The sequence below is a fragment of the Macrosteles quadrilineatus genome, unplaced genomic scaffold (assembly GCF_028750875.1).
Source record: "Macrosteles quadrilineatus isolate MER2022 unplaced genomic scaffold, UCM_ALF_1.0 Scaffold_8__2_contigs__length_117827958, whole genome shotgun sequence".
Taxonomy (NCBI): domain Eukaryota; kingdom Metazoa; phylum Arthropoda; class Insecta; order Hemiptera; family Cicadellidae; genus Macrosteles; species Macrosteles quadrilineatus.
Window position 1 is genome coordinate 66,212,839 of NW_026542601.1, and position 20,053 is coordinate 66,232,891.

The following is a 20,053-nucleotide window of genomic DNA, read 5'->3' on the forward strand; positions in this document are numbered from 1 at the left end:
ACAATATAGTGGTAATAATTGAGTAATACAGACAGTATATTGAACTTAACTGATTCAAATGGTGTTAGCATCTCAAATGAAAGCCTTTGTTTTGAGGGTTAGTCCCATTTTAAGTCTAAGACATTTAGAATAACTAAAAATGGAGTTGCGTATCATTAATTGCAGATAAGTGTTAAAATAATAATTATTATTGTTGATTCGTCAATCAGTAGCGTGCTTCACGTACGTCCGATCTTAGTAATTAATAGCTCAAAATTAAAGTTGGCATTTTACTGAATGTTCTTAGACCAAAACATATAGGATAATGTAATCACAACTGGCGAAATACGGCTTTAATTGAAGAATTAAAAAAAATCTGGTTAATTTTTTTTGTCGAATAATACAGTAGATACATAAATGATGATGCTTGGTGCCAAATTTGTTTATGAATACCTTAAATTTAAGACCAAAATTATAAAAATCGGTCAGGTAGAAGAGCCGAACCGACTCGGAAAAGAAAACCAATATTTATTAATATATAGATATTATAGTTAATATAATAAATTGTTGAAACAAATATCAGGATTGAGGCAAGTGTAGAGAGTTGGGTCCGCTGTGGCCCGCGACTGTGGCCGCGCGTAATAAACAGCATATGATAACATGGCCTGCTGGTGACGCGACAGTCGCGTGGGCTCGCGACTAGTAGCGAGGGTGCGCGACTGCCGCATGCCTCGCCACCGCAGTCGCGTCGCTTAATAAGCTCCATATGATAACATGGCCCGCTAAAAGTGGCCTTTGAGCAGTCGCGGTCGTGCGCCACTCGAGTGGCCGCGCATAATAAGGCTCTAACAAGTTCTAAAATAAACTTAAGAGATTTCAAATTTAACATGAATAACTTATATTGGAGATATTGGCAAATCAATGTTGTTTAATTCCACATTAAATATTATTATATATTGACCTTTTTGAGCTTTTAAATTTTGTAATACATTACATGTATTTTATATTGAAGGAGAATTGGTAAAAACATAGCATAAGACATGGCTAATTTTGTATTACTGTATAATAGTCTGTATAATGAATTGTAATACAGTAAATATCTTTGTACATAAGTTAGTATTGGACTAAAGTCATTTATAACAATGACAAATTCATGTTCACTTTTATTTTGTAAGACTTGATTAAAGATTTATTTGAATTTATTTTACATACTTCTTGTGGTCAAGGTCAAAGTCGTGCTTAAACGCAGCACATATCCTATAACAAGACTTTTGTTTACTTTTGCCTATTTAAATACACTCAAGACACAAATCAAACACCTTGACGTGACAGCATACAGTTTATTTCACAGTCACAATTACATAACAGGACAATGACCCATACCTGGTAGACTAGAGTCAGGTGAAGGTTGTGACTGAGGCTTGCGTCGACAACGCTTGAGCTTTCGCAGATACACACGCTTTGTGTTGCCTGTGATTGGTCCAGGGACAAACCCGTGCTGCACGAGGGCTCGCCGCAAGTCATCCGTCTCGTACGCTCCTTCCGACCCTGACAGTGTTGACACCGATTCACACTCTGAAATATAGCATCATTGTTGTGTTTGATATTACAACAGGACTTATAATTACTGTCAACTGCTTGACTTGTTGGGCACTGATGTTAAAGATAGGCCAATTACAGAAAATGAATGATGAAAAAGAGGTCCTCTCTAAAGAGGTCCTAAATTAAGGCAAAGAAATATCAGTGTCATCACTGTTATGTTTGTAATTTTTAATTTGTGTAGGCCTAAAGTATCAATTAGCCCATGGACTCTAATTTTCAGATAAGCTAGCTTAATTTTTACTTGAAATAAGTAGGCCTATTTAATGATTGGCATGATTTTAAACCCACCACCCAATCAGAAGTGCGCTTTAAATAATAAATATTTTACCTACGACTGTTTTTAAAACAAGCCGTTTCAGTTCAGTTATTATAATGGAGAAGATCCACCTAACAGCATTGTTTACTTACTTAACCGCATTGTTTTAAGTTTTGTTACACAATGATGTTTTGTTACAGACCAATGAAGTTCAAGGATTGAGAGAAAAGAAGTAAAATTGTAATGCTTTGAACTTCAACTAATGAGCTATTTATCAAATTTAATTGTTAATGATCAGTGCAATTTATTTATTTAATTATTTATTTATTTTACCTTCCAACGGTCAAGAACCAATTTACAATATGGTATACAAGATGACTTAATCCAACTTAAACATTACATACAAAAGTATTTTTTTTTTTTTTTTATGACATGCAGTGAAGTAAAAACTATTTGAGCAGTATCAAAATAGGAGAAAAACTGGCTTAAACTGTAGTATTTACAAAATAAATTAGGTCATTTACATCAGGTACAAGCATACTAAATAGAAGTACACAAATCAAAACTTTAAATAACAACCAATGAACATGAACAACAAACAAGAATAGTAAGTGAAAATATAAATGAACGACAAACAATAAATATGTGAGTTTCAACCATTAGTGTTTGGTTCAATGTTTTGTTGCATCACTGTCAGTGGCAATGAGAGGTTATAAACAAAACATAACTTCTCTTAGAAGTTATGAGTTGTGTAGTGATTGTTAGAAATTAAAAATCGGTTGTAGGTAAAGTAGTGTACGCAACTCGCGTAAATAGTTTTTACAAGGATGTTTTAAAGGCACTCGCCAATGCTTGTAGTAGCCTACTTAAATTTCTACTCGTGTCTTTAACACTATCTTTACACGATCGTTGCGTAAACTACTATTAAACAATCTCCACCTACACTAAACAGTACATTGTAGCCTATACGGTTTAAGGGATAACTTACATTTTTTAAGTTAAAAATGTTCAACAATCAAACTGACAAAAAAATTCACAACATTTCCAAAACCATTTAACGACTCACCACTACTAGAGCTTTCTCTTGCACCTTTACCATCAGGTCCTGAAGCTGACATACTGAAAAAAGAAATAAACGTAACAACATATATTTACAATTGAGGATTAAAGGCATACTGGATGGTAAACCCTCAGCCTCATAAAATATACACACTACACAAGTACAGAAAATAAATAATAAAAGAAAAACCTCTTTCTGTTAGCTTACAGTACTTGAGAACTTGAGTCCAGGGTCTCCTCTTTAAAGAAGTTCTACATCAGGATGAAATATCACTGTTATACCTTTTGCTCTTTTATTATTTTTCTATTAGTCCCTGGATTTTCGTTTTGTCAGGTAAGAAAGCTAAACACTGTTTCTTAAAAAAAATGTTACTAGCCAATTGGTTTTCCTTTAAAAAATAAATTGTCATTGAAAAGCTAACATCAAACTTTGCAATCATTTAAAAAATTTATATTTAAAAAGTCAGCTTTTCTACAAAAGAGTAAGAGCTTATTTAAACAAACATTTTCCAACATAATAAGTCTAAGACAGCAAAGTGTAAACACCACTGTAAGGTGTGAACGTATGCATTTTAAACACAACCTCCAAATAAACTAAAAAATGAACTAGAAGATTTTAGTAACAATGATTACTGAAAAGGATTGTGTTCTTACCTAGGTTAAGTATCCGGTTTGATAACAAATCACTAAGCTATGTTATTATTTTACTAGAATCAAACCCAGCAGCAGATATACAGCTCAACTAATTGATCACAAAGTGATGTACAGTACACAAACTGATAATGAAGTGCCACACAGATAGTAAGATCAGCTGACCTCCAAAGCTAATGTTGATACTCGATACTAAACATGACTCATTGCAATCCAATATTAAGTTTGCATTATGTACTGAACAGACCTACTGTTAGTCACCAACATTACAAATTTTAGATAATTCATCATATCTAAAACTAACCTAACAACTACAGTACCTAAAAAATGTCTGCTAAATTTATATTTCGAATATAGAATGATTATAGAAATTAAAAATAGATAGGTTAGATATTCATTAAATATTCAAATTATATGTTATGTTTGTCATGAAATGAAGAATGGAAAAAATAAATACTGTAGGTAATCATATTCATTATTCATGATATAAATGCACACTTGAGATTAAAAATTAAGGTAAACAAATTGTGTGTGATTTTTAGAGGAAAATACAACAATTTTTAAAATGATGTTTGGCAGTTTGAACACTATTGTGATTAAGTGTTTATATTTGCACCACTTTTAGTCATTAACGGGTTTTTAACAGAACTTTAAAAAGAGACAGTTCACACTATACATTTTGTTGACCAGCTAGTGGGCTTCACTCACACTAATTTGTTAATCCAGGACTCCTCAAAATGTAACTCAACGAAGACACAAACACATAACATACACGCACATTTAAAAAATCGTCTTTGGATATACTCCTACGTTTCGCGGGACCAGAAATAACATCCTGCGAAACGCCGTGGTGTGAAGCCCACAAGCTGATCAATATAATAAACCTCGCCTAAAAACATGACATTCAAAAAAATACACATTTTGGTCCTAATTAAAGGTCTATAAGTTCACATGTTGTTTCCTAAATCCAAAATTTACTAAAGTAAATGAGGAATGTTTAGCGGTCCTAGATGAAAACACCATAAATTACCTTAGGCCTACCGAGTAAGGACTCCCTAACCTTACAATTTAACATGCAATCAGAATCAGCTGATTGCATTCTCTCTCCCTTAAATCTTACAGGAAAAAAATTCTTTAGTAGTTTCTAGATAAGTTAAGATTTTTATAAGGCCGACATACTAGGATAGGAGTAGTTTCAAACCATCGAAAAGCTAATTAATATCTTTTCTCTGGACTGTACTATCAACAACCTTCTAATTACTGAGCGTTATATCGAAGCAGATTGTTTGATGTATTTCAGTAAACATTCTTCTACAATCTAAACTGCTCACCTGATGTCTTTCGTCAAGTAGCGTTTCTCTATAAGAACAACTCCCTCGTCTAAGTCAGTGTACTCGTACTCCTCAGATATACTGATGTAAGGTTCCTCATCGGAAGAGACAACTTGAGCCTCCACCCAGGATAGCTTCCTAGCCACGGCTCCGTCACACTTTCCACCACCAGTGTTCGGATCATCCAACACTGATAGGAAGGTGTTTTCTTTACTTCCACGAGCTGGAAAATGTACACTATCAATATTGAGTTCAGATTATAATTTGTTGAAGAAGTTTCACTTTTGTCGTAATGATTTCAAACAACTCTAGATAAAAGTATGGAACCATAATAAGTTTTTCAAGATAGACTTTGAATTTCAAGAAACTTTGCTTGGTGACCAACATGTTTCAGACTTCCAGGGCTGACCGTAGTCCTTAGTCTAATAGTGAGTTAGTGACGTCCAATATTAGTTAGACAATCCTTCTCGTTTAGTCACACCGCGATCCATATAATTTGGTCACAGCTTTAAACAAGTCTGAAGAACAACAGCAGTCAGCCTACACCATGGAAAACACCTTCAAGACCACCTCTGATCTCCTTTCGCATCCAATCTCTCTCAACCCTTTGAACTTCAAAAGGCCTACACTTTACTCCATTCACGTTTGTGAATTGGTGATGAACTTCAAAAGCGATGGTCGAGTGAGATCCCAGAAATGTAATCTTAGAAAGCCTTTTATACTTGGCGAGAGGGTCAATTTTCTTTGGAAATATTTTAAAATACTATGAATCGTACCATAGGGTGGGAGATGTTTGGAATAGTAGTGACTAGTGGATCAAGAAAGCAATATAACGTTGAGATTTACTGACTTGGTTGAAATGAAATATTTACTATTTGAATTTGGGTTGGTGTAAATAATACAATGGAAAAAAGCGAGAGAGCCTGTATAAATTGATATACTAAAAAGAGAACTGAATTAATTAACACTGTGCTGCATTTCTTAATAATCATTGAAAGACCCGATTTGCAAACTATGGAAATATAGGAAAGTCATAGAACACAACCAAGGAGAAGAAATAGAAATAATGTTTTTTTTTATAATTTATAATCGCTTTTAAAGTCATCAGAAATTATGACTGTTAGTCGTTTTAAAATAACGCCTGTAATTCTTAGCAATTGCTCGAATTCGAGCAACAGGGGCACTAGTATTAATAAATTGTTTGAATAGACTTTTTTACATAGATCCAAACGCATAATCAAAGTTGTTTCAAAGTGGCCTTAATCTTATACATGTAATGGATGATGATTGGGGCATATGAGTAGTCAGTCACAAACAATGCATTAAAATAGATTACCTGGCAAGATCAATTGAGGAATGGATAACAATTGCAAGCAAAATATTACAGACAGAAGGTAGATTTATGTCATTGTAGTTAGGACTGTATCATACATTACCAGTAGTACCTGACAGACTTATCTAAGCCTAAATTCTTACCCAATCAATATTCAAACTGTTTTAGACACTAACCTGGTTTTTCGGGTGTGCTTGTTTTAAACACTTCTGAATTTGTTGAAGATCTCGGATTTTTTTCAAAATAATTGTTTAAGGCATCCACAATTGCTGGTGGTTCCTGTTTGTTTTTGATTCCCTCTAAAAAAGACTCTGAGTTTCTACAAGTAACAAACTCTTCGTTTGATTCTCTTGCCGCCGTGTTTTCACAGGATACAAAAGGGTAAACCGAGTCATTTAAAGTATTCTCAGTTGAACTTATAACAATCACTTCATCTTCCGTCATGTTCTCTACATCATTTTGTACTGGAGTTGTGAATGCGTCAATGTCGGAAGCAATGTCAGAAAACAAACTGTTGTCTTGATTGCACAAATCACTTAAGTTGTCTAGTATGAATCCTATACTAGGAGAAGACTCGTTTAACTGAGAATTTCCATCATCCAAAGTAGAGTTTGCTTTCGTACTATCCTGTACAAAAGCTATTTCATTTTTGGGCACATCGTACTGGTTGGATTTGTCACAGAAAGATGAGTCGCAAGTGGAGTTAGAAGTCCGAGGTGGAGCTGTATAAGGTTTAGGAGTTGCACATGGAACTTTACGTTGGGTTATTTTTTTTAACAAGTCATTACCATCACTCTCTTTTAGTGATTGTCTTATTCTGTTGAATTCGTTCAATTTACTGACCAGTTCAGAATAACAGGTCATGACTGCGTCACTTTGATCCGTACACTTCCATGAGTCCACTCCGCTGCTCAAACTGCTTTTTCTCTCATTGGAAGGTGAATATTCAAAAAGTGTTGAGTTTCTTCTGTGAGTTTCAATTATTGATTTGAGCTTTGAGGTGACAGGTGAATCATGATGTTGGAAATTTCCATCCTTTTCAACGAGCTCTGTTTTGGAAGAGCAGTTCTTTTTTTTCAGACCATTTGTGGTTCCCTGAAAAAAATCAGGCCATTTAGACGTAAACTATCAAAAAGAATGTTGATGGTGTCTACAAATTTAAATAATATGGTAACTAGTAAATAGTATGTTTTGTTTACAGGAAGATGTTAAATTAATCTAAGAGAAATTGTTAAATTACATGTTTTATTTAACACTGCAGTAGCTGAGCAATTAAAAACTAAAAAGTGGTTACAGAAAATGGATATTTGTGTTCAAAAAAGTATTACCAATTGAAACTAAACTAAACTCTCAAACTTAAAAATGATTTATAAAACTGCATTGTAAGAGAGGTAGGAAAATTGTTACTCAATGACTTCCTTTCCATCTTAGTAAGAAAAAGTCCACCATAGTAACAGAAAAAATCTTATTCAATCCAAAAATAAGCTCTAAAATTATTAGCCTTTTTCAAAATAGTTTTAGCGAATTTCCCTATAGGGAAGTAGCTATTACCGTAGGTCTCATGGTAAGACCTAGGCCCGGGACCGATTTACTTTTTCATTTTGATGTCCCCAGAGGCCAAAAACACCATTCGTTCAAATTTGTATATATCTATATATATATATATATGTGTCCATCCGCACGATAACTTGAGTAATTTTTGTCCGATTTTGATAAAATTTGGTTTGAAGGTGTAAGGCGGGATAAACTCGAACGAGTTCGCGAACCAGCATGATCGGACTATGGGAACGGGGGTTTACGGGGGGTTTTATGGGGTAAAAATAGGTTTTTCCCATTTTTGACCCAAAAAAAATAAAATTTTGCAAAATCTTTTCAAACCATTTTGTAGAGCTTAAAAAAACAAATAATTTAGTATATTGAAGTGTTACTATGCGCCTAATGGTTACGGAGAAAATTCCAAAAAAATGTAAATTTTAAATTCCCATGTTATTCTTATGGAGAATGAGTAAACTGTTGTAGTTTGCTTGTTTATGAACATATTTTGATCAAATTTGGAAAATGTTTTTATTTCTTACTAACTATCAACATTTTACAAAAAAAGTTTTACCCTCCCTGATGCAGCAAACCTAAGTACCTGTTAAAATAATTCTATTTAAATAGGAAATAGACATTTTAGTGTAAATCCAATCAGACATATGGAAATTCGCTTAGTCTGCAGGTTTGCTGCGGCGGGGGTATTTTGAACATACCTCAATTGAAGCCTGTCTTGGAGCATTAGGTGAGGTCTGAGTTGACGTAGATTTCTGAGCGCTTGAAGGTGAAGCTTCGTACACAATCTGTAGATCATTCTTGTAGAGAATTACTCGCTCTGGAATGCAATTTGAATATTTAATTCTGAGCAGAAGTATGTTACGTTGTACCTGTTTAAAACTCGTACACTTTGAGAATTAATATTGACTTTTGCACCATAGCATTCATCCTTTCTTTGTGATTGACTAATATGTTTATATGTGTTTCCTATTGAGACTATTTAATTACTGTACAGGTTAACTTGTTGTTCCTATCAAAAACAAAATAGAATCTATTCATAGTCAATTATTGTATTACTCACTGAGATTCAAATGGTACGGTGACTTTTGACATCCGGACTGTTTAGGCTGAGAGTTACACAGAGTTTTGAGCAGTTGGTAGCACTTGTGTTGTTTCTCTTGTATTGCGTAGTGGAAGGCGTTTAGTCCGAGGTCGTCCACTAGCCAAGGGTTGCCTCCGCTAGCCAATAGCAGATGTAACACTTCCACACATCCCCACATAGCTGCCAGATGGACTGGCGTCAACCCGTCTTCTGATCTAAATCATAAAAAACGCTTAATGAAATAAAAAAACTTTACTTTTACAGTCCATTTTTGTATAATATTGTATGTGTTATATAATTTTATTATAATTATAATTTGTATTGCCTACTAAAATGTTTGTTGCTACTTAATGTTACAAAGAATTGTTGCAAAAACATAAGAAAATTAAGGAAAAATAAGTTTTGTTTTGCCGATATATCCTCACCATTTTCTTGCTAGGTGAAGTGGCAATTTGAAATCCAAAACAATTTATTTCTGGTACATATTTATTGTAAAATTGAATTTAAAAAGACTAGGTAACCGCCCGTGCTCCGCCACGGGAATATTGTCAACAATAAGAGACATAATAATATTAACAAATACTGTTTATCTTTGTATTTTTTTAGGGGCTGCTTATTTTTTTACACGAAATAGAACTGATAATTGGCCTGTATAAACTATTTATGTTAATCAAACCCATTTATTAGTTTAGCCAAATGTTAGAGGTTATTAACGGTCCAATCCGATGGTAAAAGTAGTCCCGAATCTTAAAATTATATGAAGTACCAAAATGATGTTGATTCATCTAAGTGAGAGTTAGAACTCGCCATTGCAATAAATGTATTATTCAAATATTTGTTGATAAGGAGCTAATTTTACCTTCACATTATGGCAACATAAGGAGAATATATTTGTGTCCCTGTTAGTCTGTTCTGACTCAATATTCATAGATTTGCAGTTGTGACAAATCTAATTAAACGATCCCAATACAAAAGAATCGGTGTTTTTTGTAGTGACTTCCAGAGCACATTTAACTGCAATTTACTTCTTTGGTTCGATGGTTCTCCACGTGTTTTTTCGTTCTGGCTGTCTCTTTACGCAGAGTTAGTGACTTTTTACCTTTTCTTTTTATTTTTGTTTATTTCACACCCAGGGAATCATGACAAAGTTTTATAACACTGTAATAACCCTAGTCAACATTGCAATTAAACATTAAGTCAAGCACTTCTTCGCCAGAACCGAATTTGTAAGTCACTGTTTCTCAATCAACTACCCTGTGTACTCGAAAAAAATGTTTGGGTATAGTTCACTGATAAATTGTAGTTCCACATATCCAGAGTACTCGCCATCTTGAAAGGGAAATTTTGGTACTGCTAAAAGTCTAACTTGAGTAAGATTCATCACCTACGATAAAATGTTTTTACGTTTCCCACTCATTAGCAATTATCTGTACAACTTGCAAGCGGATTTCCCTATGATTGTTTGGTGGCCGTAGAGAATAAATTATATTGATCGAAACAATAAGTTTTAGTCCCCTATGTGTATTATTTTACATTCCATACTCAAACTTAAACTCATTAATTACCACTTTCCTTCAAATCACTTTGCAGGATAACTAACACATTATTAGAAAATACAAAATTCATTCCAAAACATAGGCTACAAATAATGTTCAAATACATTTATAAATAACACATTGTGGTATAAAAAGTTAACAAATAAACTTTTCCTTGTACAAAATCGGGTGTTTTTTTTTTACAGGAACACCTAGATTAATAACTACTTACTGAAAGTGAGGTTATAAAAATAATAACAAATGTCTGACAAACATTAAACAGCTGACGAATAATTTATAAACTGTGTATTATATTCTTCAATAAGAATTGTATTGACTCGACCTTTAAGGGATGTAGGTCGTAGCCCTTAGAAAAAACGTAAATTATAAGGAAGTTTGGTAAATCTACACACTATCCCCTTTAATTTGAGACATAAATCTTGTAGATCGGTCAAGTAATTACTGAGAGAACAGTGTTACAACTGTGTATTAAATATATAGATAAAATTCTGCATAAATAAGCAAACTTCTAAAGAAAACTAATTCTAAATTTTAAACCTGTTTCTTCACATGATCCAATGATTTGATTAGGCCATACAACATTTAACAGCATATTTAGTTTTTATATATACATTTTTAGGCTAAAAAACACTATGGCTCAAGATATTGAAATAATTAGTTTGTCTGCTGTTTTGAAGTTCTGACCTAACAATAGGGAATCAATTTACTTATTTTTAAACGTTGTATTTTCTAGCCTATTTTATCCATGTCTACGCCTTTAGGGTTTCCTGATGTTTTAAGGGAACAGTCCAAACCATAGTATCGTTACTATCTTCTATCAACATTAATATTTCGTGGTACAGACTAATTGCAAGAGAAAATAACACTACCTGACATTAGGGTCCGCACCATGTTGAAGGCAAAGGTCCGTGGCTCTTACAGCAAATGTCGTGCTCTCATTAGCCACCACTAGGTGAAACGGAGAGATCCCGTACTCGGGTAGTAGAACATTTGGGTTGGCACCTCTCTCCGAGACTAGCATCTCAATTTGTCTTTAAAAAAGCAATATCAATTTTAGTTACTAGTTTAACACTAATACCGAAACCCTACCCAGGCTCAGGACTACTAACATACAGACCCAGGCTGACACTAACCGAAACCCCCAGTCTGTAAGACCCCATTTGAAAATAATGGACCCCGCTTAGAAACACACAAACCGAAACCCTGAGCCTGTGAGACCCCCTTTAAAATACACACACTAACGCTGGGCTTTTGAGACGGGCATGTTATGAACAGACAACCTGTCAACAGTCATGTTCTGTCAAGGTCATGACACCCACGCAAAATTAACAAACAATATATCAACAGGTAGGGGAGGAAAAGGGGGGAAGGTATTGGGGGAATGGAATCCCCCAAGCAAACAGTGTTGCCAATATGCGTTTGTGAAAATTCCCGTGGGCCTGTCAGACCGGGGTTTAGATAAAAGTGTCAAATTTCAATAGCAAAATGAGTCCATTGATCAATAGTGTCCCTTAAACCTGTTTACAATAAAAAATGTTATAGTAGTTTACGCAACGATCACGTAAGGATAGTCTTAACAACACAAGTAGAAACTTTAAGGTAAGAGCCTTGGCGAGTGCCTTTAAAACTTCTAAAAGTGTTGTTAAGGCTATTTACGCAAGTTGCGTACACTCTTTGCCTACATCCGTTTCATAATTACAAAAAATCACTTCTCATAACATCCAAAAAGGTTTTTTTTTCGTTTATAACCATTCTCTCTTAGCCACTGATTGTGTGCAACAACTTATTGTCCCAACCACTCACTCATTGTCTAACCAATTAATTGGTCTTAACAGCCAATAAGTTGAAGATTGAAGAATTACAATTTGACTTCTTTTCTCTCAATCCTTGAACCCCATTTATCCGTTACTCGTGTTGTACTTTAAGTAAAACAAAAATGCTGTTAAGTGAATCTTCAATTCCAAAACTTTTAACTGTAACAGCTAGTTTAAATCGATTGTAGTTTGGTTGGTTGTAGTTTGAGTCGATTGTATGTTATAAAGGTTTAGTTTTAAGTTTTTATATTTTAAATAAATTATCGTGCTATTAGTTTCTTGTTTTTCATAACAGCTAACACAAAGTAGAAATTTTACAACACTCTTATGATTGTAAAAACTGTTCACCTAGGCTGTGTTTGTTCTCATTATACTAGTAATAAATTTTACCTATAGGCTAATAACATACATTACAGTACAGTACATGTAAGTCATAGTGTAGTTTTCAGAGTAAATAATAACCGTATCAGCCTAGTTGATTTGTATTATTTCTCTAGAGTTTAGGTATATTCTTCAGTAGACAAGTTGTATGCAAATTATAAGTGACATAACTGAGACTTAAGTAAAAACAACACTATCTGAAAAAGCAGGTAAAATAAACCTATGTCCATGATCAATAATTATAATAATATCGGTAGGCCATCCATATAGTCTCTGCCAAGTTGGTAGAATTAACAGCAGCTAACGTAGTTTTGCGGTTGTGTCAAAACTTATTGCTTGTAAAAATAAAAAAAAGTAAAATTTAAAACATCTTGGTGCCTGTAGGATCAATTTTTGGGTAGGCCTACAGCATCGCAGAGAATCTACGATATATTATTGAAACCTTGAAAGAAATATTAACTTAGTCCGATATAAATATAAATAAAATATTTAATTCTATATAAGTTTAAATATTGAATGTAAATATTGATTTTCTGTCATGAGTCTTTTATAACACTTTCACAATGTGCTGTGGCGTTTAAAGGAAAGGTTGGTTTAGTTTAGTTTAAGATAATGGCAAACAAGGTACCTTATTTAAAAAATTTACCTTTTTCTAAAACCAATAAAATGGACATAAGTTAAGACAAAAAAATTAAATTAGCCTATAGACTATAAGTTATCTTAATATACAGTAGACTCCCTCTTATCTGGACACCTTTTAACCGGACTACACTTGGCGGAAATGACATCTCTTTAACCGGACAATTTTTATCAGCACATTGGTTTAACCGGACTAGATCAGCAGGAAGTGGGCGGTACTGAAACGACTGTTCTCGTGGGGAAAGATTTTAGACTACCGTAGTGATCACGTGTCTAAATACAATGCTCTCCTGAATTTAAGTCGAATATCACAGTAAACGGTCTGTTTTTAAGAGATTTTGGAGGTCGTTTTAACCGGAAAAACAGTTATCTGGACTGGCCTCGGTCCTGAGGAGTCCAGATAAGAGGGAGTCTACTGTAGTTATCTGTGGAACTGTATCCCAATTTTTTACTGAGGGTAAGCTGAAAACTCAATAAAATAAAACTGAACATTAAGGATGGTAGGTAGTGAAATGAAACCAATAAGCTAAATAAAAATAAGATAAATGAATAAGCCAGCTTATATTTAACTTAAAACCTTAATTTGTCAAGTAAATAATTGTACTGAAACCTAATATCCTCGTCTTCGATTCCGTCGTATAATGCCGAAGCAAGGATCCACTCTCGGGCTGTCTTGGCAAATTTGGGTGATGATGAAAGTTTAGCCATTGTTTCACTGTCATTTTTCATAATGATCAATCTGAAAACAAAGTAGGCCTAACTAAGTTAATTAAGTTGGGCGGAGGGAAATGGATAAGATGTTAAAATCAAAGAATCTGTAGATTTACTTTTATTTTGTACCCTTGGCTGCTCGCCTATAATGAAGGCAAGCCTATGTAAAATTAACAGTTGGGTTTTTATGCAGTGCAAATTCTTGTTTTGTTAAATCATAACATTTTTATTTAGGAAAATCTATTCCTTTCACCTGCGAGTCGATTAGAAAGGTGGTGAAAAATGCAATAGCGTATTGCCTTCAGAAATTGACACTGAAGTTTAATCAGAATAGGCCACAAGCATTAGAACTTGGTCTAAACTTACACTAGAACATTAGGCCAAACGTATGTTTAAAATTTGATATTAAAATATTGTATTATAAGAGGGGTGGACTAATGGTCCTAGAACTAGAACGTAGCGTATTGTACATCCCACTTGCCGCTAACTATAATTTAAATCTTGCAACATGCTACTTCCACTTATAGTTCTTGCCTTCCGAGAAGGCTTAACACAAAATCTTCTTGGTTTCCTCAGCTTCGCCAAAATCAAACAGGCAGCAGCAGCAAGAAACAAATCCTGCTCAGTGCTCACTTGGCATTATCGTGGGAACTGACGTGGAAGCTTGGATGTTTAAGTAGTAAAATTTTAATGAATTAAACAAGTTACAAGTCAAAACAAAATGTCAATAACTTAACATAAGTTTAAAAGTAACTTAGATAGGCTAGGCCCTAACATTTCTTAAAACAAAACTCCAGTGTAAATGCGCCTTACACTTGTTCTGCAGTAACTTAAGGGCTTTCAAAAGCCAAGCCCTCACTTAGGCCTAATAGACTTTTAAGGGATTGTGTTGGCCACAGAGAAGTAAGATACAGAGGATACAAGCAAGAGTGGACAACCTTGTGCTTTGGGGGCAGAAATGTACCGAACCAGGAATAAATCATAAATCATTTTATTTGGCCATTAAACACAAACTGTACAATAGGCTAAGTCATATCAAGCATTACAATTCAACATGCACAAATCAAACATCAAATAATAGAGTCCAAGAGCCCAAAAGGCAGGCCACATAGCATATTTCTGGCTTACAGCATTTGTACCGTAGCACATATCTTCCTAAAGCACGGGTCACACTAGGCTGTTCGCCAGCCGCTGGTGATCAGCAGCTGGCACCAGCATCACCGGCTCACCAATCCAGGCTGAGTCAGCTCAGTGTCAGCTGCAAATTTTGTGGTCACATTAAGCTGACAGTCGCGGCTTCTTTCAATTCGCCGCTGATGCCAGCCTAGTGTGACCCGTGCTTAAGGCTAGAGTGCTGTTGTATGTGATGGCAAGGGGGCAAAGTAGAGCAGAAGGGAACAACCAATAAAATTTGCTTTGGACACCAGCAATTGGTGCTAGACACTACTTAAAACTAAGTAGGCCTACCATTGAATGTATCCTCTGTTTCTTACTTAACTTATCTTTAGTTTGACTAACTTTAGTGGTCAATGACAATTAATTGTCATTTCTTTTATCATGGTGTTCAATGAACATTACCGAATGTTTACCATCTGGTGGGCCTAAAAGTAAAAGCCTAAACAGGAACACTCAAATTTTCTTTAATTTAGTTACATTAATGAGATTCCTATCAGATGCCAAACCCTTGAGGCACAGACAATGGAATAAACCTTATAATAAATACAACAAAGTATTATATTGTCTGTGCTTGAGGTCTTAGACCATCTTTTTGTTTCTTTGTTTGTAGAAATTCCTCCCCATAGAGCCTCCTAGGCCCTAGTGTGTCAGTCCATTGAAAACATTTAGAATACAGTATAATTATAGATAATTTACCTATTACGACAAATTTATCCCTCAGGCACTTGAACTTGAAATACTAAGAACTAGTAAGATAACAGATACTATCTAAACCTAGTTTACAATTTCTAGGTTATCCAAACCAAACTCATAATTTAAATTATTAAACAAAACAAACTCGTTTCTTCGTTTGAGTTAGTTAGACAGACAACAAAAACAAATACCTAATCTCATCTCACTCTCACTTTCAGTTTCGTTTCAATTTCAATTCAATTCAATTCAATTCAACCTGCTTTCAATTCAACTTCAAAAACTCCATCCAACCGCATCCAACTTAAAGTCCAGTCAGTTTCGTCAGTTAAGTTCAGTCATAGATTAAACATACTAGATATGTTTAATCTATGGTTCAGTCCAGTCAGATTCATCGGTACTTTCCTGTTAAAGGGAACATTCATTATTATCGATGAAATTTGTTCGATATATCGATATTTTTGTTTCCGATCAGATCTATTACAAATTGACAACAACTAAATGATCTTGTTTAGGCTAAAATAGTCTATATGGATTAAGAAATGAAACTGTTCTAAGCTAACCTAACATAACCACGGCCGCCTTTAACTACAGGCCGCGGCCTTGTAGTTAAAGGCGGCCATGAACATAACCAACCAAACTTGCTGTACCATTTAAAACTTCCGTCTGGGTTTGATAATAGAAAAGGCAAGTTAAACACGGAATTTTTAAATGTTACAGCAAGTTTGGTTAGTTATGTTAGGTTATTTTTTTTGGAACAGTTTCATATACTGAATAATATTTATCGTAGTTGTCAGCTGATATGTTTCAATTTGTTAATTTCGATATATCGAAAATAATCATCGATAATAATGAATGTTCCCTTTAACAGGAAAGTACCGATTCATCAAAACAAACAGCTCTCTTTTAGCGAATTTCCCATATAGGGAATAAGCTATTACCGTAGTACTCATGGTAAGACCTGGACGCGGGACCGATTTTTTTTTCGTTTTGAGGTCCCTAGAGGCCAAAAACACAATCCGTTCAAATTCATATATATATATATGTGTCCGTCAGCACGATAACTCGAGCAAAAATGATCGGATTTTGATGAAATTTGGTACAAACGTGTAAACCTACGTTTATTCGAACGAGTTCGCGATCCAGCATGATCGGACCATGGGAACGGGTGTTTACGGGGGGTTTTATGGGGTAAAAATAGGTTTTTCCCATTTTTGACCCAAAAAACATAAAATTTAGCAATTTATTTCCAAACCATTTTGTAGAGCTTAAAAAAACAAATAATTTAGTATATTGAAGCGTTATTATGCGCCTAATGGTTACGGAGAAAATTCCAAAAAATTGTAAATTTAAAATTCCCATGTTATTCTTATGGAGAATGAGTAAACTGTTGTAGTTTGCTTGTTTATGAACATATTTTGATCAAATTTGGAAAATGTTTTTATTTCTTACTAACTATTAACATTTTACAAAAAAAAAACAGTTTTACCCTCCCTGATGCAGCAAACCTAAGTACTTGTTAAACTAATTCTATTTAAATCGGGAATAAATGCTATATTTTTAAGTAGACATTTCAGTGTAAATCCAATCAGTCAAATGGAAATTCGCTTAGTCTGCAGGTTTGCTGCGGCGGGGGTATTTAATTTTCCGCTCAAACACCAACAATATTTTCAACATATATTATGGCACTGGTTATAAGGGTTTAGAAATGTTGTACATAATCTTCCTCCTAAGTAGGTATCTGAAGTATTTTATAGTATTAAAACTAGCTTAGATAACCTTCCTCTACCGTAATCTTATATTATATAATAACAGTATTCTGTTAAGAAAAAGATAATTCAGGGGGGGGGGGTAATTAATCTATAGTTGGAATCGGGTTTCAAATTTTGCATTGATAACTGATCCTCGGTTGCGAACAACAGAACAAAAATGTATAATTATTTGTGATGTGGAAAGCGAATAGGGACTCTCTTGATGGGAATTTTTGATTTTGAATTATATATATATATTTGAATTCCTTATTAAATTCCGAATCACTAATTGGTGCAAGTCCTAGGCATCTACGATTTTTTTAAGTTAGAAAGGCGTCACTTTGAGAAAAATAATTTCGAAAATTTCAAATACGCGTAAAAACAGTTTTTTTTTTTGTTTAGAAACGATTTTGGTATCAAAAGAAAGCTTATAATGTCCTCTTTGGATGCAAAACTAATGTTTGTCTTAATTCCCTGTAGTTTTCATTTAAATAATTGTTTTATTGAAGCACGTCTGTAAAAATCACATTTCAGTAAAGGGACCTGTTGTCGGCCCTATGTTATTTTTCCATAAGATAAGAAAAGGTTACTTCTTGTCGGGACCGCAAAATTTGTGTGATATTTTGTTTTCCGTAAACTGAACTTTGTTGTAGTCCTCTAAATTTCCTCTAGAATGGAGGATAATTCATTTTTTGGACTAAAGTCTGTCCCATATATTAGAAATGGGACCTCTTGTCGTCATAACGAAATAACATTGAGCGACAAGAGGTACCTTTTATCAGACCGTGCAGAGGGTAACAAAATGATTTTTTCAACCTTTTACGTCTTCAATTCGATATTTTAGCCGATACTGTTCTGTTCTATGATTAATGAGGTATAACAATCGATAAAAACACATTTTTAGTTTTGGTATTCCAACTTGCTAAAACGCACGCAAAACTTACAATTTGCTTCTAAAATATGCTTTGGTGAGTCGGAAGCTCAGTCGGTAGCATCACGGACTTCGGGCCCAAGGCAGTATGATGTCGTGGGTTCGGATCCTGGTCACTGCCACTAAAATTTATCAGTACAGTTCACCTTCGTGTGTTCGTACTGTACCGGCTCACCCCTTGCTTTGCTGGATACGTTCCACGCACAGGATCTGTAGTCTATGTGATGTGGACGGGCAAATGCAAGGTTGAAAGAGGCCGCAAACCTCTTAAACAAGACAATACGGAAAGTAAATAAAAGAAACGTCTTATAACACTTAAAACATATATTTACTCTTATACTGTTACTTACAAGACGGTAAATATACAAAAAAGATGGTAAGTGGTGATCGATTTCAATTGGACACTCCAATCGCAGCATCACACCCAATAGGCGAATGGCCGTTTTGTGAGTAACAGTATAAGCGTAAATATATGTTTTAAGTGTTATAAGACGTTTCTTTTTATTTACTTTCCGTAAATTTAATAACACGTACAATGCTGATCAAGAAGTTGTCTTCTAAAATTAATTTTAAAAAAACGGACCTTCTTTGGCTGAGGGGGGTTGACCCCCCAGACCCCCCTTGAGGGTACGGCCTAGTACTATTCGCCAAGTGTGCCATTACTTTAGAGTCTGACTGGTTTGGTCACTGGTTTGACTGTCCCTGTGAAGCACTATACGTTATTAACGAACCATGATGACTGGAGAATATGCCTTAGAACTTTTAGATTAGAATCTTTGCATGACGTTCAGATTATGATTCACTGGATGATTCCCAAAGTTGGATAATGCACGTCCAGTCCACGCTGGTTTTAGAATAAACTTTTTACAATAGCAATTTATTTTCTTAAGTTAATTTTTAACTTCCGTTTAATAGCCAAGAAAGAGTAAATTTATATCTGAAATTTAATGATATTATCTTGTTCCAAATTTAGCTTTTTAAATTAAGTCTTTGATCAAGGATTACACTCATATTTTGGATAAAATAAGCCCATAGGTGGCGTTATTGCTACCTAACTCCGTGGCGTCCTCATCCCCCCATCTAATTGATTGATAATTGAAATAGGTTCAAGCAAATTAATATAACAATGTCCATTTTTCTTGCATTAGCTTGGTTGTATTGTGAATACTATTTGTATATAATTTTATATGGGGAATTTGAGGTATTTACCATGAAAAATCATTGCTGTAGAATTTGAAAACAAACTATTTCATGTCTCCTACTGGAATGTAGATAGAAGTATGTTTAATCTATGGTTAAAGTCTATAATCAGATTTTATCATATTATGTTGTTGCGAGTTGGATTTGGATTGGGTTAGATTGATCAAATATCTGTCTGAACTGAACTGAACTGAACCATGCAACCATATTAAATGTTGTTTGTTTGTGGAAAACCGTCTGTATTGATGCATTAAACTTAATCTATTGATTCGTTTAAATCTACGTTTGTTTATATACCGAAAGTTTTTCAATTTAGGCCTAGTGTTTTTATAAATTTAAATTTAATCCTGTTGCATTTGCA

At 34.3% G+C, this 20,053-nt stretch overlaps 1 protein-coding gene across 1 annotated transcript in view; it reads right to left on the bottom strand.

Annotated features, from left to right (window-relative positions):
- The window catches only part of LOC129001420 (uncharacterized), a 30,942-nt gene extending 15,019 nt beyond the window's left edge, over positions 1 to 15,923 (bottom strand). The window contains exons 1-9 of the mRNA XM_054428682.1: positions 15,817 to 15,923; positions 13,844 to 13,972; positions 11,269 to 11,430; positions 8,823 to 9,058; positions 8,461 to 8,579; positions 6,388 to 7,306; positions 4,879 to 5,101; positions 2,904 to 2,956; positions 1,363 to 1,554 (exon numbers count right to left, since the gene is read on the bottom strand). Of these exons, the coding sequence (XP_054284657.1) occupies positions 1,363 to 1,554; positions 2,904 to 2,956; positions 4,879 to 5,101; positions 6,388 to 7,306; positions 8,461 to 8,579; positions 8,823 to 9,058; positions 11,269 to 11,430; positions 13,844 to 13,962 (2,023 nt within the window). The 5' untranslated portion in view covers positions 13,963 to 13,972; positions 15,817 to 15,923. The remainder of the gene's footprint in view (positions 1 to 1,362; positions 1,555 to 2,903; positions 2,957 to 4,878; positions 5,102 to 6,387; positions 7,307 to 8,460; positions 8,580 to 8,822; positions 9,059 to 11,268; positions 11,431 to 13,843; positions 13,973 to 15,816) is intronic.
- Between the last annotated feature and the right edge of the window lie 4,130 nt (positions 15,924 to 20,053).